This window comes from Ambystoma mexicanum, chromosome 3p (assembly GCF_040938575.1).
Source record: "Ambystoma mexicanum isolate Mex_15411 chromosome 3p, UKY_AmexF1_1, whole genome shotgun sequence".
Lineage (NCBI taxonomy): Eukaryota > Metazoa > Chordata > Amphibia > Caudata > Ambystomatidae > Ambystoma > Ambystoma mexicanum.
The window spans coordinates 435,364,102-435,391,254 of record NC_090925.1 but is presented as its reverse complement, the minus strand read 5'-3'; the positions used below and the strand labels follow the sequence as shown (position 1 = coordinate 435,391,254).

The 27,153-nt window shown below is 50.2% G+C and overlaps 1 protein-coding gene across 2 annotated transcripts in view; it reads right to left on the bottom strand.

Moving 5' to 3' along the window:
- Positions 1-4,298: 4,298 nt before the first annotated feature.
- AURKA (aurora kinase A) overlaps positions 4,299-27,153 on the bottom strand; it is a 129,647-nt gene continuing 106,792 nt past the window's right edge. For both annotated transcript variants that reach the window (XM_069651120.1, XM_069651121.1), the window contains one exon: positions 4,299-5,043. In XM_069651120.1, coding sequence (XP_069507221.1) covers positions 4,855-5,043 — 189 coding nt within the window. In that variant the 3' untranslated portion in view covers positions 4,299-4,854. The remainder of the gene's footprint in view (positions 5,044-27,153) is intronic.

Here is a 27,153-nt window from a genome sequence, read left to right as displayed (position 1 = left end):
TTTACAGAAACTAAGTGTGTATTCTGAAGTATATTTGTTACTGTTATATTGCCCTTTCTGAAGGCTTATTCAAACTGATTTAAATCAATTGTTTAATCAAGAAACCGCAAGTGTAAGTGTTTGCTTGGATACTTGTCACTGTGAATCTCCAACCCCTACTGCTCACATTGACCCCTCTTGAGATAAGTTTGGCTGCTCAGCCACACAACCAACCTGTGTAGTACAGACATACCAAAAGGTTGGGTTCGTATTGCCAGGAGGTAAAGGTTGTTGTAGTGCACCCCAAGGGTACTGCTCCAAATCTTGCATAACTTCATGAAACTGCTCAAAACGTGGCTATTCAGCAGACAATGACAACCTTGAAGAGACACTGGCAACACCACCACAGACAAATAAGAACCACATCTCGCTAGATCCAGTCAAGTGGCATACAAAGGGCCATGCCATAGGCTAAAGACAAATGGCCAGATCTTACTAACCTACATTTCCTCCCTGCTCTTCCTACATAACTGTCTCCACTACACCAGACCTGGACTAGCCACACAACACAAACAACCATTAATGTCCACACCTACAATGAACCACTCAGCCCAACCCCACCCCCCCCCCCCCCCCCATCTACATTGCGACTACACACCAAGATACTGGATTATCTTACAGCTATGACCACCTGTGACTTTTGATCCCTTATGGACACGACCTAACCAGTGCACGCGACCATCCCTTCATAACCCACAAAAACACCCCTGAGGCACCGTATCTTATGGTTACAATGCACAAAGCCTCACAATATTACCACAAACGGCAGTTCCTCCTGGTTCTGAATCCATCTCTCACCCTATTCCCCACTAACCCTCCCTCTTCTCTTGCAGAGCCACAAGAGCACCTGGAGACTGCCTCTGGGTGGTAGCTGTGTGCAGTACAAAACATTAGAGAGGGCTTTATGTGAAAAAGGGGAGAGCGGTGTTCCGAACACAGGTCTGAGAACATGGGGACCGTGGGGAATGTGATTGCTGCACAGTGGTGTATGCTGGGGAAAGGATGTGGGTGACAATTGGTCTCAACACTGCGGGTGGAGAGGGCGCTCCAATGAATAGCCCTGTTGAGAACCCACACCCCTGCACACAAAGGGGCAGCCAAAACACAGGTTGCAGGATAAGGTACAGCCACTAACAAACCCTACTAAAAAGAAATCCTTCTGCATATACCTCAAAGTCTGAACTCAATAACGAGACCACTATAAACACGCAATTCACTACATCACAACTAAACAAATTGCACCGCCTTGCCCAACTGCACATGGCGGCTACAAACTGAAAACACTTACGCTCCGTGAACGCTGTAAACCAAACTGAAGCTGCCAACATCACAGCTCCCACTCATTCATACTTACTTATCCCACCCCCTCTGCCCTTACTTTACAGATCCACCAGAGCGCCAAGACACCACAGCTGGCACCAGTTCACAGTACAAGATCTTAACGTGCAAATGCTCATTTTACCTCTAGGAAGGCGTTTGCCGCTGATGCCCATTCCAATGTTTGAAGGTGCATTATTACCTGTAGAGTACATAACATGGTAGCATAAACCATTGCCGACAATATACAACTGCACTGAAGATCTCATTTTGCTAGGTTTAGGCACTTTTAAGAGCATGTACTTCAGTATTAGTAAGACCTCTTGTACCAGTTGAAGGACTCCTAATGCAGTTTGAGTTTACATAACTGCAGCTTTTGGTGCAATGACTTGTACCCCCATTCAGCCAAGGCCAATGGATATACCAGTGCATCCTACTTACAAGTTTTTCAGAAGGGGAGGAAACCAGGTGGTCCTCAACATCCAAGTGTGTGCGGTTGTGTATCGCCGTAGAAGGCAAGGCATACTGCAAACCAGAATTAAGATGAATTAATGAAGTGTCAGGATGTAGAGATGGGAAAGCAATTGCTGTGGGTGGAAAATGGTTTCCAGGTAGCAATGCGACAGGGACAACCTAGCAATGCCACAGGGACAACCAATTCTGGGAGCTGTAGCCAAACCAATTCAAGGTAGCAAGATGCGTAGTCTAGGCTAAGTCTCGAGGTGGTGAGCTTGTAAGGGTCCACGATGAGCACACAATGACCCAGTCAAAGAACCCACTTGGACAAACCGGTGTAAAATTCTTTGTGACTTGCTGCCAATTAATGAAAAATGACTGCTAACAGGTAATATCACAACACTAATATATACATATGCACAATCCCTGGAATAGGGCAAAATACATATCAAACCCCTGAATAGAAAGGTACAGCTTGGTAACTGGACTACTGGTCCACAGAAAATCAATTCCAACATCAGAAGTCCATCCGTAAAATGTATGGGGACTTGTGCCCAAAAGTTCAGCAAATTTCCATACAGTTTGGTAAACTGGAAAATAACATGAAGTTAAGGTCTCTGGAGTCCAACGAACAGTTTTAAGTGTTAGGGGGACAAGTTAATCCAACAAACTGGTCCACACCTTTCAGAGTGCATGTGTGAACAAGAAGTGGCAGGCAAAGCCAAGAGGATACAAAAGATTAGAAAAGATATCAAAACCTTTAAGAGGAAGCTGGGGTGGGGGGGGGTTCGGGTAATCACTACAACTCACCCCCTTGTACTAATTCTTTGTGGGACTTGGCAGGTCTGCTGAAGAGGGTCAGAGGTTGCTTTTCCCTCCGCCAGCCTCGTCCCTTGATTCCCAGGGCTGCAGGTTCAAGCACTCCTCCAGTCGGTGACTAATGCTGGTGGAAGGTCTTCAAGTTAATAAATGCAAAATAACTGTAGGGCCCAAGACACAGGTAAGCAGTTTCGGGCGACGGCCACCGATACAATGAGATTCACTTTCCATGGTCCGACTTGACCTATCTCAGGTCCCCTTAATGCTAGGACAACAACATTCAGCAGATGCAAGTCTTTTTGCACAAGCTCAAGATCCCAAGTTACAGTACTCCACTCCGAGCAGCGATGTCTGCAGCACGGTAGCCCAAAGTCAGAGATGGTCAGCCACAGGGCAGTCCAGGGGCACTACTAAAGGGTCTCCTTTGTAGAACTGAGGACGAGATTGGATGTTCCTTCCACTCCCAAGGATTGCAGCTTCTTCGCAGAACTGCTAAAGATCACCTACAAGAGAGGGATCTTCCAGGACAGCAGAAGTTGGTAGACAGGCCTCCTTCCAACTGGTCTCTTTGCAGGTCTTGCAGCTGGACAGGAGTCTTGCTTTCTTCCAGGATCTCTCCAGAGTGGGTGCAAGGGTACTCCTACCCCCAAAAGCCAGGTAGGCGCTAACACTCCCTCTAGCCAATGACTGATCTGGCCAACACCCCAGCAGTGGTCCAATCAGGACCACTAGTGGCAATAAATCATGCATACCACTCTGGTCCAAATCCAGGTGTCAGTGAATCAGACTGTCCCAGCCCACTTCCTGGCAGCAAACATACATAGCCCTCCAGTAATCCACCAAAAGCCTCTGCTTTCCCGGGCACTGGAAGTCCATATAAGGATTTTCCTGGCCCGATAGGCCAGGAAGGGTTAACGGCAAGATGTCCAAAGGACAAGAGAATACCCATGTGGCCCGGCAAAGTTTGGACACTAGCCACCCTTGGTATCCATCAGGGTAAGGCTAAAATGAAAAGAAAATAGCAAAACGTAACTGCTGCCACCAGTTTGTCCCTTTAGCACACCTACAGTAACCAAAGTGTTAGTCTAGGGCAAAACAAAGTGCATGTATCCCTATTGTACACTGATAAGTTAACTAGACTAAGGGAACCAATCTTTCCCAGCACCGACAGCCTGAAGGACATGTCAGTTTCCCCATGACAAATTAGCAAAAGCCAGTGTAGTGAAGGTTAAGGTTGCAATGCACTGAAAATCCCAAACGTTTGGGGTTCCATAGAAATGGAAGGAAAGGTGATGTAATGAGAAATCTTGCTTAACAGAGACCACAAGAAATTATGTAAAACTAAATTTACAGCTCGTAAATCTTGTAAAAACCGTATCTGTACCTGGCTTCACCGAGTATTACATGATCAAGACATCCTGACCAACTACTGCAATTCCCTTCATTTGGTTTGTTTAAAAATGGATTGGCAGAGTTTGTGGTAGAGGTTTCATTTAACAATTTGAACTGTCTCTGCAAAACAACCCAGTGATGCAAGCAGTACAACGTGGCTTGTGGAAAAACCTTTTAAAATAAGCTGCACAAAGTATATACGCTCCATCAAGATAACAGCTTTGTTGGCAATGTAGAATTAGGCTAAAGAAATTAATGTATAAAGATGCCAAGAATATAAAAATGTTTAGTTTATTTAATTTCTGAAGACAAACATTAGCAATCTTATTTGAAGCCAAATATTAACAATATAATTTGAGAAAAAGACAAAGCTCATTTGTAGGAGTTGTACATCCTCTTCACAGCCATTCTCAGCCTTCTCACCATTCAGACAAGACATTATAAAAGTATACATACAAAGTATTTACATATATTGACATTGTTAATTTGCATCGACAAGTGACTAGTGCATTGTGAGGACAACCATAGCAGCTCAACATCACCATGAAATCAAACAGGTTCACTGTCAAAATTTGCATGGGTCACATTAAGGATCATACCAGCCAAGCTTTTTCATTTTGAACACTCCTGTCTATAACCAGAAATGTAGGACCATTACTTGCCCTCTGATGGAAATAAAGTCATCATGGTTGTGCTTCTCGCAAAAGCACCATGCAAACTATTAAGGGAAACTTTTCTCCTATCCAAGAATATTTTGTTGAGCTCGGGCAAGCGCGCCATCTCCAGGAGGTGCAAAATTACGCAATAAAGGCCCTTCAGTTACAATGTAGGTCATTGGGCAGGTGTGCCAGTGGTAACAGAAGATCTGTGAGTGCTGGGACGCTTAGTTGAGTTTGCCACTATCCATGGGTGTTCAAGCACATCCTTCAAAGGCAGTCTGTGGTTTGGATTGTGCTTCAACAGCTTAGAAATCAAGTCACGAGCACCATCCGAGACAAATGAAGGAAACTGAAATTCAACCTAAAGAAGAAAAAAAAAAGTTTTTAGCTAGCAGCAAGATTAAACTTAAAACCATATTGTCCACCTTACCTCCACCTATCACCGTTAACCCCTGTGAAAACAAACTAATCCCATCAGCCAGGAATACTCCCCTCCGTGCACCCCATCCATACCTTCACATGTCATGGACATCGAAAAAATACACTTCAACAAAATTCCATTCAAGTTTGGATCCATTCCAAGAGGTAGAATTAATGACAACCAGTAGATTACCAAAACAGTAAAGTCACAGTACAAAGTTTTGAAGTTATAGCTCTCACCAATATGGCATGAAACTCTTAATCAATACAAGTCCAACAATGTACTGAACAATTATTCTTTCAGGTTTAGAGGTCAAATTAAGCAAGGGGGTGTTTACGGGTTAACAGGACTACTGTACTCCAACCCTTTCCCGTTATACTTCAACCCTTTCCTGTTATGTAAGATTATCATAGAAGTGGTAAGTGCATGTTGCTGGGTTGCCCTAGGGGCTATCCTTTTAACTTTTTGCTAACCTTGAGAGAACTACAGTTCCCAAAGGTAGAAAGGAGATCCTTTTACATTTTATTTATTTTGAGAAACCAGCACACTCTACCGTTTGTGGAGTGCTGGGGAGATGTAATGCATCTCCATTTTCACACTAAAACTAACAATTCTGTTAGAGGCACAAGCTTACCTTCAATGGCTGGTGGCAGTGATACCTTTAATTAATGTGGTGCACCTTTACCGCAGACTGCGTTCACAGCTGCAGTAAAGGCACCCAAGGGTGCTCATTTTATCATAATGGCCTCAGTCTTCTTTTCACCATTTTCATCCGTTCTGGTTCCTTCCCCCGACACCCAGTGCAGGAAAATCCTTTGCGATTTTGTCCTTGCCCAGGCTAGAGACTGAGGACAGGAAGCGAGGGGGGGGGGGGGGGCGAAGACTCCACAGCCATTTGTCTTCCTCCTTTCCTGAATGGGGCAAATACCAGTGGGGGGGCTGGCTGTCCTGATTGGACAACCAGACGGCCCCTTTTTGTAAAACGCTGTGAGAGAATACAGAAGTTGCGCTGTAGTTCCTGTTAAATACTGCAAACCTGGAAGCTGAAGACAAGTCGACCACTGGAACTGAAACCAAAGAGGATGAAGCAAAAGGGTCAAACCATTTCCAGTGACCAGAGCCTGCTGTGTAACCAGAGCCTGCTGTGTAACCAGAGCCTGTCGAGCTGGGGTCTCTGAAAACGATGACCCAGGGCCTGGTGTGACCCACTAGACTCAAGACCTGCATTTTGAGCCATCCCACGTGTTGCTACAATACCCCAATACCATGGGAACTCAAGCCACTGTGCAGTGAAGTCTTCTGAATTCGGAATCTTGCTGAAACTTTATGGACATCCTGGTGGATCTCCAGAGACACGAAAAGAGTCTGAAAAGTCCCAACAGAGTGCTGGACCTTAGCGACGACGAGACTGCAACCGCGATTTTCGGTCTACTTCTGTGCTCCTTGAAAAGGCGCCAAATCTGCAGAACCGCATTCAGCTGCAAGGAAAACCTTGTCTAGAACCTTCATCGATTCCTGTGGCAAAGTTCCTTCTGAGGTCTTGTTTTCAGTCACCACAAGAAATCCACCAACCAAGTATTTAGCTGTAGTGTAGACCCTGAAGTCCTCCTGCTGCAAAATCTTCAATGCTGAGGTACTGTTTGTATGTACTTACCTTAAGTATGTACTTACCTTAAGTATTCCCGTTTAGCTGTGGGGAGTTTTCTGTGATGGGGAGGCCTCATCAAGTGTACCCAGTCCCATTGCTAGAATCCTGCTAGGGTGTCTTCTGTGAAGCCCTTGGACCCTCTTCTAACTCAGAAGTAAATTGCTCAGCTGTTTGCCCAGTCTTCCTAAGGAACTCTGACTTTTGCTGAACCCATCCCGACACTGCCTGTTGGACAGGAGATCCTAGTGGACCCCCTTCTGCCACTGAGAACAATTACTTATGCTCCAAGAATAAGGGAAAGACTTGAGGGATTGGGCATTTGGCCTTGAAAAGAAAATAAGTTTTTCAAAGTTACTTGCAAAAGAGTTGGTTGGTAACTAAGTGAACAGTGAAACGTTCTTATTTACCTTTGGTGTGTGATGCACTACGGTCAACATCTTTCCTTAGAAACTGTTTTGCCATTCTAATATAAAGCAGATGTGAAGGTATATTCCTCACCTGTGATTAGGTTGTGCCTCTTACCAAAAGTAATGTTTGTTTCAGATTATCCCTGCAGGGTAATTGTACAAGTGTCCTACAACTGTTGGTATCGGCAGATTAGTCCCGTTAGGATAATTGTATAAGTGTCCCACAACTGGGTCTCGCTTCCCCCGACTGGCTGTGAGCCTGTCCAGAATAAGGCCGTATTATGTTATTGCCTACCTAGAATACCAGAGTCATTCAGTAAAAGTAACATTAGGGTTTACTTTCCCTGTGCTATCTAACCCAGAGTCTCTGGTTCCGACTATCCCTTATATGTCCTACATCAGTCACTTGTATAGTTGGGAAATATCTAACCTTGACTCCTTGTGAGATTAAGTATATGGGTTTTACTTCAGTTAGCTGTGTGCCATCCAAAAATAAGTTACTGCTTATCTCAATCTGTTTCACTGATCTCAAAAGCACCTGTAATTGATTATTACATCCTTAGGTTTTACTCACCTAGTATAAAAATCAGTTCTAGGTTTTTACTGTACCTGGAATAAGTGTTCCACTATTCACAAAAAGTGGATTGTCCAGATGACCGATTAAGTGATTTGTACTGAGTCACTGTACAACTGGTGGTATCAGGTACTATCCCCACCAAAAATATCGCCATATATTTGGTAGTCAGGAACGGCTATAGGCGATATTTTTAGCGGGGATTATATTTGGGGTTATTGGGAGCAGGGGTTGTGGGGGTGTCCCCAGCTCCCTTTAAAATATAGGTGCTGCAGTGGTGTCCCCCCGCAGGTTCCATGCCTTAATATCGCTGCAGAAATATGGCAATATTTTTGTGGGGATATTAACACATGGAACCTAACTGGTAGGGTCTATTTCCCCCAGCATTACTGAAGGTAATTGTGAAAGTAACCATTTGTTTTTACTCTACAAGAATAGGTGTGACCTATACTGTATGTGTATGACAAGGGTTTGACTTCCCTAGAACTACTGTGTTTTTATAAATGTGATTACATATAATGTGAGATAGTATGTACCCCCAGATTTCTGTGCCCACCTGCATTTAAATTAATCCATAGTGTTTGTGTTTCATTGGACCATTTGTATTACAATTTCATTTGTACTGATTCTACAGCCCTCTCCCTCCAAAAATAAACCTGGCAGCTCCGTCTAGGCTACCATGTAATCAGGTGGTACAGCATTATACAAAGAGTTGCCTTGTACTGCCTCAGTTGAATGGGTTTGATGAAGTTGGTTAGCACTTTTCTTTTTTTTTATTAATATAGTGTGTTATAGTTACAAAAAAAAGGAACTTTTCACACTTCAAAATTCAAATTCAATTACATCATTTAAAAATTATCAGCACGTCTTATGAACCAAAAATATAAAATAGCTCAAACTTTTACAACAGTGATATTTAACATGGGTAGTGTATGGGAGGACTGGTCCAGGAGACCCCCCCCCCCCTCCTCCCATGCCTTTTCGGTGAGGTTCATGGCTCATCGGGTGTCCTTCCTGCCACCAGGACCCAGGTGGTGGGTGGGGCACTGGCTGAAGACATTGACCAAACCTGCTCAATTTAGCTAGGCCCTGGAAACCATTTTGTCTAATAGAAATGGTTCGAGCCCTGTGCACCGCAGCGCGGCCCCCACTCGGAGTGTGTCTTATACCTGTGGCCACAGCTCCCTGTCAGATCCGCTAAGAGCCCGTTCCCACGAACAGACGGACATGAGGTAGTGTTAGATACCAACACTAACATTTCACCTTCCGCAGTGTATCGCTGGTTCCAGCGTGACCCAGCCAGCAGGGCCTGGGTGGAAAAGAACTGTACGATGGTCCTCTGACAAAAGCAAAGCCCCCAAATACTAATGAGAAAACCATCTGTGATGGAAGCATTCTCTCCACAACCTCCGACTAAAAAAACCTGTAAAATATATGAAAATGGCAGATGGGTGCTCATATGACACCAGGGATGAAGCACCCACATCCCTGTAGCTATGCGCAAATGGTAAAAGCGTCCCAGTGGTTTTTCATGATGTGTGTTAAGAAGACTGCACCCCACGGTCCCGCGCCAAAACTGAACTAATGCTGCTAGAGTACAAAGGAAGACAAATGTAACCATATTGAGGGCTCATGTAAGGGGTGCACGAAAATGCACCACGTGTGTCCAATTCCTCTATGTGCCACTGCCGCCAGTCTCAGTGGCAGGTTGTTCCTGCGTGCTCCACCAACCTTACTACTACCTCACTTACCGTGTATGTATAAGCATATAACAAAATGTTGTATTTGTAAAAAATGTAGTGTACAAGTTATGTGCCCAAATTGGCCATATGGATGGTACTAGCAATGTCAAAAACGTGAGCTTTGAAAAGACTCAATGAGTGTTGTATATTATATGAATGTTTATGCCTCTTCCCCCTAAAGTCTGCAACACACGAGGAAAATACCTTTGCGAGCACACGCAAGGCCATTCCCCCTTCCTCCCAGTGAAGCCGGCCAGACAAAAAAGCGGAGGCCTGTGCTGCCCTGCTCCACCTCCCCCAATTCGGCTGGAGCCGCTTCAAGCATTCGCATTCCCCCGCAGCACCCAACGCCACGGCCTGCCACCTGAATTATTTATAACCCAGCAGTAAACCCCGGCCTTAAAACACAGATCCAAAGGCGCCCTTTCTTAGACTCCACAACCCGCCGGCTCACCTTAGGTTAATGGTCCCTGTAAAATTAGGACACCCAATATTATGGCAACATTACAAGAACACAGCCATAATGACTTCTAACAAGACATGATGACACGGACCACCTGTCCCATGCCCCGAGACCCAACCCCACGACCTCCGATACCCGGTCAACAGGATGGTGGTAACCATGTATTGACGAATCGCCAACAGACCCCACTCTAGGTGCATTCCTCCTGTGTTGCATTAACCTGTAGAATAACCTATTGGAAGATTTACCAGGGAAGATAATATTGCAATGTTGAATGACTGCGGTGTGCGTGGCCCTAGGGCAAAAAGTCAGGAAAGACATTCATCTCTGACTCTAGTCACAGTTGGCACAACAACACCGTCCGGATGAGCCCAGCTGACCTGCCAGGCCCAGCCCAACCCACGAGGGTAACCAGTGACGTCCTCCAGCCGCGGCAAACCACATCGCAGCAGCACCTATAGCTAGTCGTCGCCACCCAATCCCCACAAACTTGTGCCCCCTATAGTATGTAGGTTCTTATGACGTTTTTTGTAAATATATACGACTGTCTTTGCCATCGTCAGACAGAGCGCTCTCGGAGTTTGCAGAGTTCTTTGCATGCCCTATTTTGATAAACTCCCATTTAAGCTCACCCGCACTTTGTCCTGGCCTTATTCCCATCCTGGGAGAGTCCATTATGGTCTCTCATTGCGGGGAGGATCGTGCTATCTGGGGACGCTTGCCTTCAGTAGCACTTCATAAAAACTGTCCATGTCGACTGGAGACCTCTGCACACCAGGGTATTTAATAGAAAACAGGTTCCCCACTCATGCATGACATTTCACGCAATCTAAAACCTTGCGATGCTGAACAGCTGCTGCACCTGGTAGGTTTACTGACATTGCCATTTGTTTTGATGACTATGTGCAGGGCTCTCTCGTGACAGCCTGGGCTACCAGTCAGTTTTGGGACTGCCCTCCCAAGTGCTCATCTGCCCACTGTTTAATCTCTGAAGGGTACTGAAATGAGGATTCGGAAAAGCCCTGTAGATCATACCAGCTTTGCATGCGAAATCCTACTCGAGTTTGCATACCCTGAATACTATAGATCTCCTGGACCACAGCGGCTCTGAAAGCAATCCTCTAAAACCTTGTTCCTGGCAGAGATCATCCGATTATGCAGCGTAGGCAAAAGGCAGAGACCAGTTGATGTGACTAATTATTGCTCGGATGGTCGACATGTTGGAGCCTCCTTGGGCATCATCCCTGATATGTGCCACACACCATAGGCACAGAAAGCTCATGGCCCATGTCAATAAGTGTGTTGTAGGCTTGGGGAGGGTTACCCAGAGCAATTCCACAAGTCAGAAGTGTGTTTCCAGACCGGCACAGCATTTGTCTGCTCATTTTAAGTCGGATATATGTTTTTACATAGTTTTATTGGTTTCCTGCATTGTGCTCAGTATCTGCATCTTGCCACATGGTTCTGGTTTCCTGCTCAGATTCCTCTTCATCCCACCATCCTTGGCTCCGATTGGCCTTGCCCTCGAGCACACGTGACCAGGACACCCTTTGGGAGCACTACCATGGCAGCCTTGCCAGCGAAGGGCTAAAGCAAAGGGAAGCTCCTGTTTCCAGTTTGCCTGAGAAAGCCAGATGGTGAACACCTGCGGCTACAACCAAATGAGGTGGTGGGGAACAGCCATTACTATGCTCCAGAAACCTCTGCTGCTTCTTTACACCAAATAAACGCAATATATTACTGTATCCCCCATTTATGCTGGTTGTGTCCTTACATTGTACCTGGCTGTGTTCGCTGGTAAGCCGCCGGGTCCAAAAGCTGAACTACCACTATGAATCGGGGCAGGTTTCTGAAGTATGGCCTTATAAATGTAAAATATCGGTGTGAAATCCCTTCAGACTATAGGTGAATCCTGGAACATTCTCACTGTTGCACACAGGTCTGAATCATTTATCCTCCGATAATTCCATACAACATGGTTCATCTAGGTATTTCACACTACATCGCCACTGCTGAATCAGAACACTATCGCACTTCATTTTCAAACCTGAACAATGGCTGAAAGTGAACTGCATTTTTCAGAGACTGTCCTTGTTTTGATTCCAACTGCATTCCAAGCCCTATTCTTAATTCTAGCTTTCCATCATGCCTCTCACTGCACGCTGGTGTTCAGGAACCCAGACCAATGGCACCCTCTACCACACTTCCTACCCCCTCCAATACCTGTACATGCACCTCTTGCCCCTATCCATCCCCTTCTAACTACCCCCCCTCCAACACTTCCACCATTGGCTCCCAGGCACACCCCTTAACACAAAGGCTGTATCCTCAAAGCTCAGCTCCGACAGCCCCCGATGCATCCCCCATACAATCAAACTTCCAACCCTGCCCAATCTTTACCTCCCCTCTAAAATTTCCCAAACCTGCCCACCTTCTCCGACCGTCACCTCCGCCTCCTCCCCAGATCACCCTCCCATCCTAAACAAGCACACCACTGCTGCCTCAGACCTACAGCCCCTTCACTTCCCTCCACCTCAGATTCCTTGTCCCACTCCAAACCTCCCTCACAAACCTTAACTGCTCTCTCGCATCCTCATCAACGCCAGATCAGTCTTCAAAAACAAACATCTTTGAGAATCAGGTTTCAGTGATTAAGAGGATGTTAGGTTTTTCATCAGACTACTTTAAAGCAGTCGCACATGAGGTCCTCCCCCTGGATACTCTCCAGTTGTCCAAAATAGGTCCCGCAGAGCTTTAGGATTAGCCATCCTTCAAACCTCTCAGTCTTGCACACCAAGAAAAAACCCTGCAACAGACTGCGAATCATTGCTAACAAAAAACAATGAACTCACCCACAGCTTCCGACTCCTTTACAGACCCCCCCCTGGCTACAAATTAATATTTGCAGACTCCCTTAGCAACTCCCCATCATCCTGCCCGATTTTGCACCAAGGCATTTACCATCTGGTCTGATGTTCCCCTCCAACCCTTATGACCCATCCACTTGTCAACATGCAGGCTCTGAATAGGACCGAATTGATAGCACTCCCCACAGCATGGTACAACTTTATTCAGCGCCACAGACTATCTCCACCCTGCCACCCCCCTCCCCCAGACTCTGGACTGACCAACCAATCTCTCCTGACCGCCCCCAGTCTCTGTAGCCCCACCTCTGAAATAAGGTCATAAACCCCAACCTGACAGATTCCCTTCCATGGCGCGCGCGCGCGCCTCCCCCCCCCCCCCCCTAACTTACTCATGCAGAACCTCCCTCTATTGAACTTTGACCAATGGCTCTCCAATGCCCTCCATTTGGGATTGGGGCCAGATCTCTGGGGGTGCACATCTCATTGAGTGGTGTACACCCTTCCTCAAATCCCTTAAAACCCACAATCACCTGCCACGCACTTGGAGGGCTAACCCCATGCCTCAAAACAGAGCCATGTATGAGACCACAGCCTATAGTATTATTAGGAAAGGGCACTTTGAAGAGCCTTCCAAACCAAATTCACAATAAATAAAATGCCAAAAGATCTTATATGGAAACTTAATTTCCAACTCTGTAAATCTAGCAGGGTATTTCACAGGATAAACGGAAACACTCAAAACTGCTCCACCCCTCCATCCCCCACTACCAAATACTGAGACCCCGCCCTGCCAGACCACTTTCAAAACACTGCTATAGAAGGACCACTCCATCACCAAACCATTCATCCCCCACTTCTCATCCAGTCTCCGCACTCCGACCCCCAACAGCCCCGGTTGGTTCTCTCCTCATTTCTCAGCCTGAATTCTGGAAACTATCATCCCAAAGATGCCCTTCGGTTCCCCTGGAGATCCTGTCCCTTCACTCCTTAAGAACATCATATCCCCAACCTGTGCAGGCAGTGATGCACGATCCACAACCACTCTTACTTCAGGCATCTTGCCAGATTGTTTCCTACGTAAAGCCCATTCTTAAAAAGCCCACTCACGCTTGAATCCTTCCTTCAAAATACCACCCAGTCTCCAACACCCACTTCTTTGCCAAAAATTCAGACCGCACAGCATACATGCAGCTCTGCCTCTACACAGAATCCAACTGCCTTCTCAACCCTGCCCAATCTGGATTCAGACCCTACAAGGTAACAATCTTCCCAGTAGACTGTGCTGAACTCACCCTCCTGCATCCCCACTGCCTTCAACACCAATGACCACACCATCCTCACATGCTGCACTCTAATCAACAGGGATGCCATTCTAAGTTCCAATTCCTCTCCAACCACTCTCTAATCACGCTCCACCCCCTTCCTCTGCCCCAAAGGGCATCCAATCGGAGCCTCTGGTCCCCCTCTTCAAACTCTGTCCGCTCTCATAACCTAACCTGTTACAACTACGCGGATGACATCCAGATCATTTTCAAGATTCTGGGGTCACCAGCCTACTGCCGTCCTGACCTTCCATCCAGTCTCTGAAATCTGCTGCTGGATGGCGGCTAACCACCTCCCCAATCCTGGTCAAAAATCCTAATCTGTGATAAAATCTCTCCTTCCCCCAAGCCCCACCCCCACCCCCACCCCCACAGCATCCACCTCTAAAAAACCTGGGATACACAATGGACTGACCCATCACAACAATTCCATGTCCAGAACTAACTCATTTCTACCTACACATCCTCATTCTACCCCCCCTCCCCCCACCCGTCTCATCAATCCTTGCTATCATAGTCTCCTGCTTTGGCTACACCAACCTACTCTGGGTACTCCAGCCATCAACTTAGAAAACTACAGAGGATCTCTTCCTTGCCCCATCACTGAGATCTCACCCTGGTCCTTACAGTACCACATATTGGGTTCCAATGAGCCGAAGGGCAACTTTGAAGCCCTTGTACATCAGACATTGCGCAAGAATGTCCTTTAATTCCTCCACAAGCTTACACTACAACCCATCAGAAACCTTGGACAGAAATGCACTCCTTGCGAGTCCCCCCCCTCCCCCCTCCCCCCCCCCCCCCCCCCATTTCCCTTCCACCAGAATTGGAGGATCCTCTGTCAATCCCCACCCTCTGGAACTCTCTTCCACCGAATATTTTCTGCAACAACTTTCAGGAAAGCCTTCAAAACCTGGTTATTCCCTGCAACAACCTGAATCACTTACCTCACTTACAACACCTAAACATGGTTAGTCAGTTTCCAAAGTTTATCCTCCAGTTCAAAAAATTGCACTTGAACAGATTGGACGGCTCAGAACACCATCACACCAAGGGCAAGGCTCCAATGTGAGCTTCAAGGTATTTAGTCAAGCACCACTTCGGTGGACACCAGCCGCAGTTACAGCTACCCACTCGCACATATGTACCTATATTCACCAGACTAAAAAACACAAAGCACAACATACTGCCTTCAGAATGCAGCAACTACCTAGGACAAAAATTCGGTCTAGTTGGTGTCGGGAAGGAGGGGCGGAAGCCCAAGGCCAGTCTATGATTTAGGAAAAGGAGATTGTAGAAGGGAATGCAGTGGGGGCACTAGGAGAATGGGGGGGGGGCTTACCCACAAGTTGGTTTTAGTAGAAATGCAGATCATTGTTAGGATCACATGTATAATGAAACTCTAGAAGTTACAAGCCACTTTGAAATTGAGGCCTAGTGTTCCAATTATTCCAGCAAGCTTCCATTCAGCCCCGAGGATTAGAAAGGTGTGCGTGCGTCCTTTTGCTTGCAGCCATGCAGACAGTTAATTTCTTGAAAACGCAGTTCCTTGTAGCGCCTTCGTGTATGCAACCCAGTAGGAATGTGCCCCGCAAGGCCACGACAGAGCCAGAATAGATCTCTGAAGAACGATTCCCACAAGGGAGCAAGGGCTTTAGGCCTTCGCCAGTCCAGATTTGTAAGTTATGACCCATAATGACCAGCCCAAGACCCCTAGCAATAAACCTGTAAAGTGATCAGTAAATCAGGAAGTTGGGTAATGGGATTTGTGCTGTGAGGTGCCAGGGGAGAAGGTAACAAATGTATGCCGTGGGTAGGAAAGTAGTGGAGGCGAGGGTGTATCTGGTAAAGGAGCAGAGTTAACATAGTTTTGATAAGTTATCAAGACCTCTAAAGTAGCCACCTTATGTCCTTGGTACCAGGTGCACTGTAGAGCTTTGAAATAATAAATTGTGTAACTAAATAGCCAAGTAGCATCTTTGCACTAGACGAAGGAACAAGACCCCCCCCCCACGTGTTAAGACTGACAAAGGTGATGAGACCAATCGCCTGGCATCCTGTATGGAGCAGGCTATATGAGTATAGGGTCACACCAACCAGCTACCTGGATCGGTAACCTATGCAATGTAAGTCAACTGTGACGGAGTAGGAACAACTTACTTACCATGCTGTTCTCCAGCATGGGTCTGGCATGGATTCACATGCTCATGAATATTCCCCGTCAGGCTGGGAATCCTCGGTAAAGAAAAAACCAGTATCAGTTTCGTTTCTGATCTGACTTTCGTAGTAACAACCAATCACTGGTCTCTGCGTCATACTGACCACAGCCAATGACTGCCCTCTACCTAAGCACCGCCTCTGGCAGCCATCTTCAGATTTGGAAGCACGTGAAGTGGCAGTATGACCAAGTGAAGAGCCGCAGAGGGGTAGGCGGGAGGGTTCGCATGTGAATCCATGCCAGACCCATGCTGGAGAACAACAGTTACAGGTAAGTAACTTGTTCCTTCTCCAGCATGGGGTCTGGCATGGATTCACATGCTCATGAATAAAGAATATATAGCAGTACACACATGCACAACCACGGGAGGTGGCAAAGGCTCAACATTAAGCATTACATCAAACCCAACATTAAGCATCTTACCTCCTCACCAGGCTCACCTCAGGCGAACAGGTTGCGCAGCACTGCTTGGCCGACCCTGGACTCCTCCCTGGAATCCCGGTCGACGCAGTAGAATTTCGTGAAGGTGTGCGTCGACCTCCACGTAGCAGCCCTGCATATGTCCAGCAGGGGCACACCAGATAGGAACGCCGTGGTAGCTGCGATCGCTCTGGTGGAATGGGCTCTCGGACGGCCAGGCAGCGGTCGGTTTGCCAACCGGTGACAGTACATGATACAGCCGGAGAGCCATCTGGAAATGGAAGCCTTCGAGAGAGCTTTCCCCCGATTGACAGGTCCAAAGTTCACAAAGAGTTGTGACGTCTTCCGAAAACACTTCGTGCGGTCCACGTAGAACTTCAGCGCTCTAGCCACATCCAGCGAGTGCAAAGTCCTCTCAGCCGGCGACGAAGGCGACGGGAAGAACACAGGCAACACCAAGGGTTCGTTGAGATGGAAGTCCGACGGTACCTTGGGCATGGAGGGGTGCGTCCTGAGCACTACCCTTGTGTCGTGAAAAGTCAAGTACGGGGCCTTGCAGGAAAGGGCCTGGATCTCTCCCACTCGTCGTGCGGAGGTGATGGCCACAAGAAACGCTGTTTTCCACGACAGAAATTTCAACGGAGCTGAGTGCAGAGGCTCGAACGGAGGTCCCATGAGCTTGGTCAGCACCACGTTGAGCTCCCACGCCGGAGCCGGAGCCTTCACCGGCGGGAACGATCTGAACAGTCCCTTCATGAACTCTTTCACCAGACGGAGACCACAAGGACGTCCGCCCCGTGGTTCTGGTGTATCGGGAGATCGCAGCAAGATGAATCTTGATGGACGCGTGTGCCAGTCCAGCTTTGGCCAGCGTCAGCAGGTACGGCAGTACTTGGGGGGCCGTAATCCGTAGAGGGTTAATCTTCTGTGCGTGGCACCAGACAGAGAACCTCTTCCATTTGTGTCCGTAGCATTTAAGAGTCGAGGACGCCCTGGCCTTTGCAAGAACCTCTCTGCAGTCGGCCGGTATGTCGTATCCTCCAAACTCTAGCGCTGCAGGAGCCAGGCCTGCAGGTTCAGCGATTTCGGGTAGTGGTGGAGGATGGCGCCTCCTTCTCTGGAGAGTAGATCCGCGTCCACCGGCAGCTTGATTGGCGGGGACGCCGACAAGTCCAGAAGGTCCGGGAACCATATCTGCCTCGGCCACGCAGGTGCGACGAGGATCATCCTGCACCGTGACCTCTTGAGCTGGTTGACGAGCCGGATTAGCAGTGGCAAAGGAGGGAACGCGTAGAGGAACAGGCCCTCCCAGGGGAACGAGAAAGCATCGCCCATGCTCCTCGCCTGGGGAAACCTGCTGGCGAACCTCCGGCACTTGGAGTTCGTCGCCGTCGCGAACAGGTCGATCTGGGGTGTGCCCCACCGTCGGAAGAGGCGATCCACTAGATCCTGCCGTAGCTCCCACTCGTGGCATGTGCGCAGCTCCCTGCTGAGTGAGTCGGCGATGGTGTTTTTTATCCCTGCCAGATGAAACGGCACCAGAAATATCCTTTGGGCGATGGCCCAATGCCACAGGCCCTGCGCCTCCTTGGACAGTGTTGGGGACCTGGTTCCGCCCTGTTTCCTGATGTAAAACATGGTGGTGGTGTTGTCGGTGAAGATCCTCACCACCTTGCCCTTGAGGGACGGAAGGAAGGACCCGAGGGCCCAAAACACTGCACGGAGCTCCAGGACGTTGATATGTAGGGATTTCTCCGTCGGGAGCCAAAGGCCTCTTGCGTGCAGATTTTCAGTGTGCGCTCCCCACCCTTCCAGGGAGGCATCCGTGGTCACTGTCTCCTGGTGGGCTGGGGTCTGGAAGTCCAATCCCGCCATCAGATGCGCGCGGGTGCCCCACCACCGGATCGCTCGTCGGAAACTCTCGTCGAGTGTGATCCTTTCCTCGAAGCTGCCCGTCGTTTGGATCCAGCGCGCGTCCAGGAACTCCTGTAACGGGCGCATCCGGAGCCTGCACATGGGAATGAGGTAGATGCAGGAAGACATCATTCCGAGGAGGGACTTGATGGACCTCACCTTGGCCGCGTCGGCCACCAACATCCGCTGCACCTTGCCCAGGAGGGTCCGGGTCCTCTCCTCCGACGGGGAGGCCAGAAGGGACACTGTTGAGCCTCGCTCCCAGAAACATAGCGTCTTGCGCGGGTACCAGGTGGGATTTGGCGTAGTTCACGGAGAATCCCAGGTCCGTGAGAAGTTGGACGGTCCTTGCCGTGTGAACCACGGCGAGCTCCCTCGTCTTGGCTCGGATGAGCCAGTCGTCCAGGTAGGGGTAGATGTGGACCCCCTCGCGGCGCAGCTGCGCCGCCACCGGTGCGAGGCACTTGGTGAATACCCTGGGTGCCGACCGTAGTCCGAAGGGGAGGGCTTTGAACTGGTAATGACGCCCTTGGACCACAAACCTGAGGAATTTTCGGTGCCCCTTTAGGATGGGAATATGGAAGAAGGCATCCTCCAAATCCAACGACGACAGGAAGTCTCCTTCCTCCAGCTGACCCAGGACGTGCTGGAGGGTGACCATCCGGAACTTCTGCGCCTTGATGAACTTGTTCAGACGTCGCAGGTCCAGGATGGGGCGCCATCCCCCCGTCTTCTTCTTCACGAGGAAGTATCTCGAGTAGACTCCGGAGTCCCGAAGCCTCTTTGGGACGAGTTCGATGGCGCCCTTCCTGAGCATCGCTTTTACCTCCAGGAGAAGTTGAGGGACGTGAAGTTCTTTCCTGGCCACGGGGGGACGCACAGGCACCTTCTCTGGAACTCAAGCGCGTGGCCCCGGGCCAAGGCGCCAGGCACCCAACGGTCGGTGGAGATGGACTCCCACACGCTGACGAAGCTCGCCAGCCGGCCTCCCACCGGGGTGCTTCGGTGGGGGCCCGACCCCACGGCCGGTTCAATCCTGCTTCGACGAGGCTTTGCCGCCTTGACCTCCTTGGCGACGACGGCGGGGGGGTCCGCCGGACTTGCCTCGTCCTCTGTAGGCCTCCTGAGACGACGACAGGCCGCTTGACGGTAGGTGGAGAAACCGCCGCCGGAACCTTTGGAGGCGCCCTTGCCTCCGCTGCTCCGAAAGGGCGTCCGTCGTCGTTGCAGAACTCCCAGGGCCCGGGCCGTCTCAGTGTCCACTTTAATGGCCTGAAGGGAATCGTCCACTGTTTTCCCAAACAGGTTGTTCCCATCGAAGGGCATGTCCAGGACTCTGGTCTGTACGTCTTCACGGAAGTCCGTAGCCTTGAGCCATCCACGCCGCCTAAGGCACACGCCGTTGCCCAACTGGCGAAACCCAGTGTCGGCGATGTCCGTCGCAATAGTGATGGCGTGGTCCGACGCCACCTCGCCTTCCTGTAGGATCTCCAGGGCATCCGCCCTCTTGTCGTCCGGTAGGAAGTCCAGCAGGGGAGCCAGTTTGTACCATAGCTCCCTGTCGTAGCGGGCCACGATAGCCAAGGCGTTGGCCGCTTTAATCGTCGTCGCTGCAGACGAGATGACCCTGTGTCCCATAGCGTCCAATTTCTTTCCCTCGCCGTCCGGTGGGGAAGTCGACGTGGAGGCCGCACCCCCCCGCTTTTTTCCTGGCCGCCGCAGAAACGACGGAGTCCGGGGTAGGCTGCGCCCAGAGGCACAGGGGGGCCGCGTCCGGGACCCGGTACTTCTTCTCGTACCGGTCTCTCCTAGCTGGCGTCGTGGAAGGGTTCTTGGAGGGCGAGGCCCTCATCCCAAAATGTCGTCCAGTAGAGGCACCGCGAGAACAGTCTTCCTCTTGGCCTCGCGCCGTTGATAAAGGAATCCTTCCTTTTTCTTCTCCTCAGGGCAGAGTTGGAAAAGCTCGGATGCCCTGGCGATCATGGAGTGGAACGATCCAATCTCGTCGGGAGGAGAAACCCTGGTGGGAGGTGACGGTAGATCCTCGTCGTATACCTAGTCGTCCGTACCCGTCGCTGCCGTGTCAGTCCCTGTATCATCCCCTCGGGTGGACGGGGAGCGACGGCTGAAAAGGAGGTGGAGGGTGAATCCTCCTTTTCTTGGGCGGGGGAGAACCAGAAGGTCCCGGTTCAGGATCCCCCGACGGGAGAGGTTCCTCCGTCGGCAACGGTAGTCTCGTCCTTATCTCTGAACATAAGGACTGTATAGCCAACAAAATGGCCGCCGAGTTGTCTTGCGGCACTGGCAGAGGGGAATCCGACGGGCGATCAGGAGCCCCGTCGGCACCCTCGACGATGTCGTCGTCACCTGCGTCGGAAACCATCCCGACGGGCCGGTCTTCTTCCACGCCAAGGCCGTGGCTTAAGACCTCAATCAGCTCTTCCTCTGAGGTTGAGGCCGAATCTACGACGACGCCCTGCCCCCCCCTTTTTCTTCCCCGCCGGGGTTTTCACGGGGGTCCTATCGATGGGCACAAAAGAGGACTCCCTCCGAGGTGGCAGGGAGACTGAGCCCCGAGGTCGCCACCACTGGTGTAGCCTCCACAGGCTGAGCCAGGGCCGCCGCGACAGTATCGATAGAGGGCTTGGCCGGATGGATTAAGGCCTTCACCACCTTAGGTGCGCTCACCGCCTTATCCTTGAGGGAGGGGACACTGCCTCGCTCCCCCTCCGATGGGGCCTTCGAGCTCGACCGGGGCCTCTCCAGGAGCTTCGCCGGGTGCTCGCCCTTCCTCTTACCCGACCCAGAGCGTTGGCTCGTGGCTGAAGTGCCGGGGAGGGTGCGCCCTGCCTGGCGCCCGTAGAGCCCGACCGTTCGGCGCTCCCGGTGCCAGCGGACTCGCGGTGCTTGGCCTTATGTTGGACCCCCGTCGCCGGGGCGTCCTCAAAGGTCTTAGAAGACCGCTCGGATTTCTTCCTCTTCTCGCCTGACGGGCTCTTCCCTTCCAGCCAGTTGGCGAGACGTTGGTGGCGGTCCTTCATGGTCCGTTCCGACATATTGCCGCAAAACGCACAGTCCTTCTCCACGTGCGTCTTGTCCTCATGTAAGCAGTAGAGACAACAGGAATATTTGTCCTCAAAGACGTTCTGCAGCTGGCATCCAGGGCAGATCCTGAACAGCTTTCCGGGCGTCGAGCTTCCCTTCTCCTGGGCCATGTCCGGGCCTGAGAAACTTCTGGAGTCCTCCAAAAGCATAGCTCGACGAAATCTTCACCCTTGAGGGGCGCAGACGAATCCGACACGGGTCCCCGTTGATCGGATGGAGAGTCGGTGGAGCTTGAGGCTCTTTTGACCGAAAAAACAAAGTTTTTGAGAAAAAACGTGAAAAAAATAGCACTAACGCTCGAGAGCAATAGCACGAGTATCCCAACACATGAACGTGCGGTAAAAATCTGAAGATGGCTGCCAGAGGCGGTGCTTAGGTAGAGGGCAGTCATTGGCTGTGGTCAGTATGACGCAGAGACCAGTGATTGGTTGTTACTACGAAAGACAGATCAGAAACGAAACTGATACTGGTTTTTTCTTTACCGAGGATTCCCAGCCTGATTACGGGGAATATTCATGAGCATGTGAATCCATGCCAGACCCCATGCTGGAGAAACATTAAAATCCATTTCTTATGCGGTTTGTCAGAGCGCTCAGTGGCAGCAGAGTTCCTTGCTGGCACGTACTTTTATTGGTATAAGAATAAACTTTGTTGTCCTTGCAAGAGGTGTGCTGGGCCTTTTCCTCCCCCCATTTTTTTCTGGTGCGAGTGTTGAGCTCTACAATTGGTGACCCTGATGGGAACCCAGCTTTTCCGCAAAGACTGAGGATTCCAGACCTGCATTTGGATGGGCTCCACCGCACCTACAGTGACCAGTTTCAAGCGTGCAACTCAGTGGTATTCAGAGTAGTTTTGACAATTCTCCAAGGAAGGTGTAAGGAGTTATTGGGGCCCTGTGACAGAGGAGCTCAGGACACGGTGCAAGTACCTCTTGCATGCGACAACAGGGATTGATGCAGAGGGATGGTCGGAGGGCGGGGGAGAACAGGGGGCAAAAAGGTGTGTGGGTTTGAGTGCATTGGAGAAAAGGGGTTGCACAAGTGCATGGTGGAATGGTGCGACTTAAGCGTGTAAAGACCACATGGCAGGTTTTTATTGATTAGTATATGAGAAGTGAAATAGAGTAGTGGGAGCCTTTCTAGGAAGGGAAGGTGGAGTCTTAGTTTGCAATCAGTATAATTGGAGGGCTCGAATTCCTGAGCCCAATATATCCTAGGCGGGGGAGTAAGAATAAGCAGTGGTGGTTATTTTAGCTTGTTTTACATTTTTGTCTACTGAGCGGGGTCCAAGAGGGCCTGTGGAAAAGTAGCATGTGAAGTGAGTGGGAGAGAAGGGAGCGTTGGCAGGGGCGACAGGAAAGGGAGCAAAGGATTGGAAGGAATGCTTAAGACGAATTTGTAGGTCTGATATTTTTGTATACAAAGCTTAACATCGGGGTAGTTACTCATTTAGAGCACATGCGAGTCCTGATTAAACAGTGATCTTCACCTTTCTGTAAACTGCATGGAGAGTCCACAGGATGTGCAAGTGTGAAATCTTAATAAAAGGTGAAGTGGCAGAAGCCAAGTCTACCACTGCAATAGAAGATCCGAAGAATACAACCAGTGAAGCCTGCAGCCCCTTCCAGCAACTGCTAAAACCAGGAACTCCAAAGACTACTCCTTCACTTTGGATGGTGAGACCAACTAGCCACATGACAACCTGCAGAGCGAGCCATTCTCCCCCCCCCCTCCAACATGCTGTGATCTTTCTGGGCTTCAAAATGCCAATACCAGGGGACCTCAGACCCAATTGCAGGGCATAGACTTCCAGTGAACAAATCCTCCCAGAACTTCAGTGAGCTCCAAGTGGACCTCCAGCGGGCAGGACCAATCACTGTACTCTGGGTCATACTGCCCCCAGCCAATGACCATCCTCTTCCTAATCCCCTCTGGCAGCCATCTTCAGATTTGGAAAGTGGCAGTATGAGAAGGCCGCAGAGGATCGGGAGGGTTTGCATGCAAATCTATGCCAGACCCATGCTGGAGAACAGTTACAGGTAAGTAACGTGTTCCTTCTCCAGCATGGGGTATGGCATCGATCACATGCTCATGAAGAATATATAGCAATACATCATTACATAACCACAGGAGGTGGCAATGCTCAACATAAGCAATCACCCTTACCTCTGGAACAGGCTCGCCTCAAGCAAACCGGTTGCACATCACTACTTGGCAGACTCTGAACTTGTCCCTGGAATGCCTGTTGACTCAGAACTTTGTGGAGGTATGCGTGGACCTACACAAAGCAGCCCTGCAGATGTCCAGCAGAGGCACACCAGACAGGAGAGGCACACCAGACAGGAATGCTGTCGTAGCAATCGCTCTGGTGGAGTGGGCTCTCTGACAGCCAGGCAGCGGTCATTTTGCCAACTGACAACAGTGCGTGATGCAGCCCGAGAACCACCACCTTGGGATGGAAGCCTTGGACAAGGCCTTCCCATGGTTTACAGGACCAAAATTCACCAACAGTTGAGACATCTTCCGAAAACGTGTGTGCCACAGAACTTCAGGGAACAAGCAACATCCAGCGAGTGCAAGGCCCTCTCAGCAGGCGAGTAAGGTTTAGGAAAAAACACTGGTGGGGAAATTCCCACAGAACCTTTGGCATACACGAGAGGCAAGTCTGCACCACCACCCTAGACTCATGGAAAATCAGATAAGGCTGTTTGCAGGATAGGGCCTGTGTCACACCTACTCTGCTTTCCTTGTGGCCATCACCTCTACCAGAAGACTTCCACAAGGGGAACTTGAGGGGCCCGATGCATAGGCTTGAAGGGCGCCCCTCCCTCATCATCATCCTCCCCCCCCACCCTCAATGAGCCTAGTCAGCATCACGAAGATCATTAACAGTTCCTTGAGGAATTCCTTTACGAGAGTGGGACCAAAGAACTACCGAGAGACCTGGCGTAGCGGGAGAACCACCAGATGCACCTTGACAGAGGTGTGTGCCAGTCCTACCTTGGCCAAGAACAACAAGTATGGCAGAATCTACAGGACCCTTACCGAGGGGTGATCAGCAACCAGCACCACGTAGCAAAACTCTTCCATTTGTGACTGCAGCAATTCCAATCGATAACGCTATGGCCTTGGCAAGGACCTCCCTGCAGTCTGCTGGCAACTCATACCCTCCAAACTCTAGGGCTACAGGAGCCACGCCCTCAAGTTCAGTGATCCGGGGTTGCGATGACAGCAGCAGGAAAGGCAACACATACAGAAACATGTCGTCCCATGTGAAGGTGTCCGCCATGATCCCAGTAGTTGGAATCTGCTGGCAAATTTCTGGCATTTGGAGTACGCCACCGCAAATCAATCAATCTGGGGCCCCACTTGATTAAGATGAAATCCACGTGGTCCTGCCAAAGTGATGCGATCCACGTGGTCCTGCCAAAGTTCCAAGTAGTGGGAGGAGCGCAAATGTCTGCTGAAGGAGTCTGCAATGGTGTTTTTAACGCAGGCCGGGTGAAAGGGGATAAGTGACATTTCATGTTATACAGCCCAGTGCTACAAGGCATGCGCCTCTTTGGAGATCGCTGGGGATCAAGTGTCCCCCCGCTTCCTGATGTAGAACATCGTAGGTGTTCAGTGAAGATCCTCACCACCTTGCCCTTCAGGGACGGAAGGCATGAATTGAGGGCCCAGAACACAGCCCACAATTCCAGGATATTGATGTGAAGAGCTTTCTCCTCCGCCTGCCAGTGTCCTCTGGTGTGCAGGCGTGGGCTCTCGAGCCCTCCAGGGAAGCATCCATGGTGAGTGGTACAGGTGGCTTTGGAAACCTGTGCCCAAGCGACATTGGGGTGGACGCTCCACCACCGAATGGCTCGTCAGAACTCCTAGTAGAGCGGGATCTTGTCCGCAAAGCTTACAGACAGCTGAACCCAGCAAGCGTCCAGGAACTCCTGAAGGTTGCATCCGTAACCTGCAGAGCTGTATTTTGTAGATGCAAGACATGCCGAGCAGCGACGTGGTGGTCTGCACTGTGTTAGTCTTCAGTGACAACAGTCGCTGCACTTTCCCCAGAACGGCCGCTACCCTCTCCTCAGAGGGTGACGCTAGGCAGGAGACTGTATGGAGTCTGGCTCATAGGAACAGGGTGTTCTGTGATGGCGTCAAGCAGGACTTCGGATAATTGGAGAACCCCAGATAAGTCAGCAGCTGGACATTCGGCTCCGTGTGTCCAATGGCCAACTCTCGCGAACTGGCCTGGATGAGCGAGTCGCTGAGGTACAGGCACACGTGTTCCCCTGTAGATTCATCTGGGCCGCCACTGGTGCAGGCACTTTGTGAACACCCTGGGGCCAATTTCAGGGTGCCTCTAACTGGTAGTACCGTCCCTGCACTATGAAGTGTAGGGGTTTTCTGTGCTTCCAGTGGATGGGGACATAGAAATAGGCATCCTCCAGGTCCAGCAACATCTCCTTCCAGTTGGCCAAGCATGTGCTGCAAAGTGAGCATCCTTAATTTTTGGACTTTACTTGAGACGTTGCAAGTCTAGATGGCCCACCAGCCCCTGGTTTTCTTTGACCAAAAATAATGTGGCAGACCATGCATCCCCGGAGTCATCGTGGAACCAGCTCCATTGCCCCTTTTCGCAGCATGGCCCGTACCACCTCTAAGAGCTGAGGGATGTGCTGCTCCGGTTGGGGATCCAAGGACACTTGTGCTGAAACTTCAGGGTACATCCGTGGACTAGCGCGTCCAGCACACAACCGTCAGATCTTCTCCCACTCGCTGATGAATCCAGTCATCTAGCCTCCCACCAGGGTGCATGGGTGGGGGCCTCCTCGACATTTTCACCGGTTCAGTCTGGCTTCTGTGTCTGGCCTTGAGGGCCAGAACAGCACAGACCACCTCCACCATAGGCCTTGGAACAGCCCACTGTAGGCAGTACGTGGAGAATCCTTTCATTGATCGGTCCGACTTTCCTCTTGTGGTGCAAAAGCAAGAGCAGTGTTGGAGTGCCCAGGGCACAAGTAGTCCCAGCCTCTGCGCCTGGATGGCTTGCAAGCACTAGAGGTCATCTCCGAATGTCATGTTCAGCACCCTAGTCTGGACTTCTTGGCGGATTTGTGGCCTTCAGCCAGCCTTGAAGACTGGCAGACACTGCTCCCCATCTGCCGGAAACCTGCGTCAGCAATGTCCACCACTGATGGCATGCTCCGAAGCCATCTCTCCCGCCTGGAAGATGGTGATTGCCATCAGGCAGGAACTCTAGAATCGGGCCCAGCTTGTACCACAGCTCCCTGTGGTACCTGGCCAAGATAGCCAACTCATTCGCAGCCTTGATGGTTGATCTGCAGTGTAAACCTACCTCCCCATGGTGTCCAAT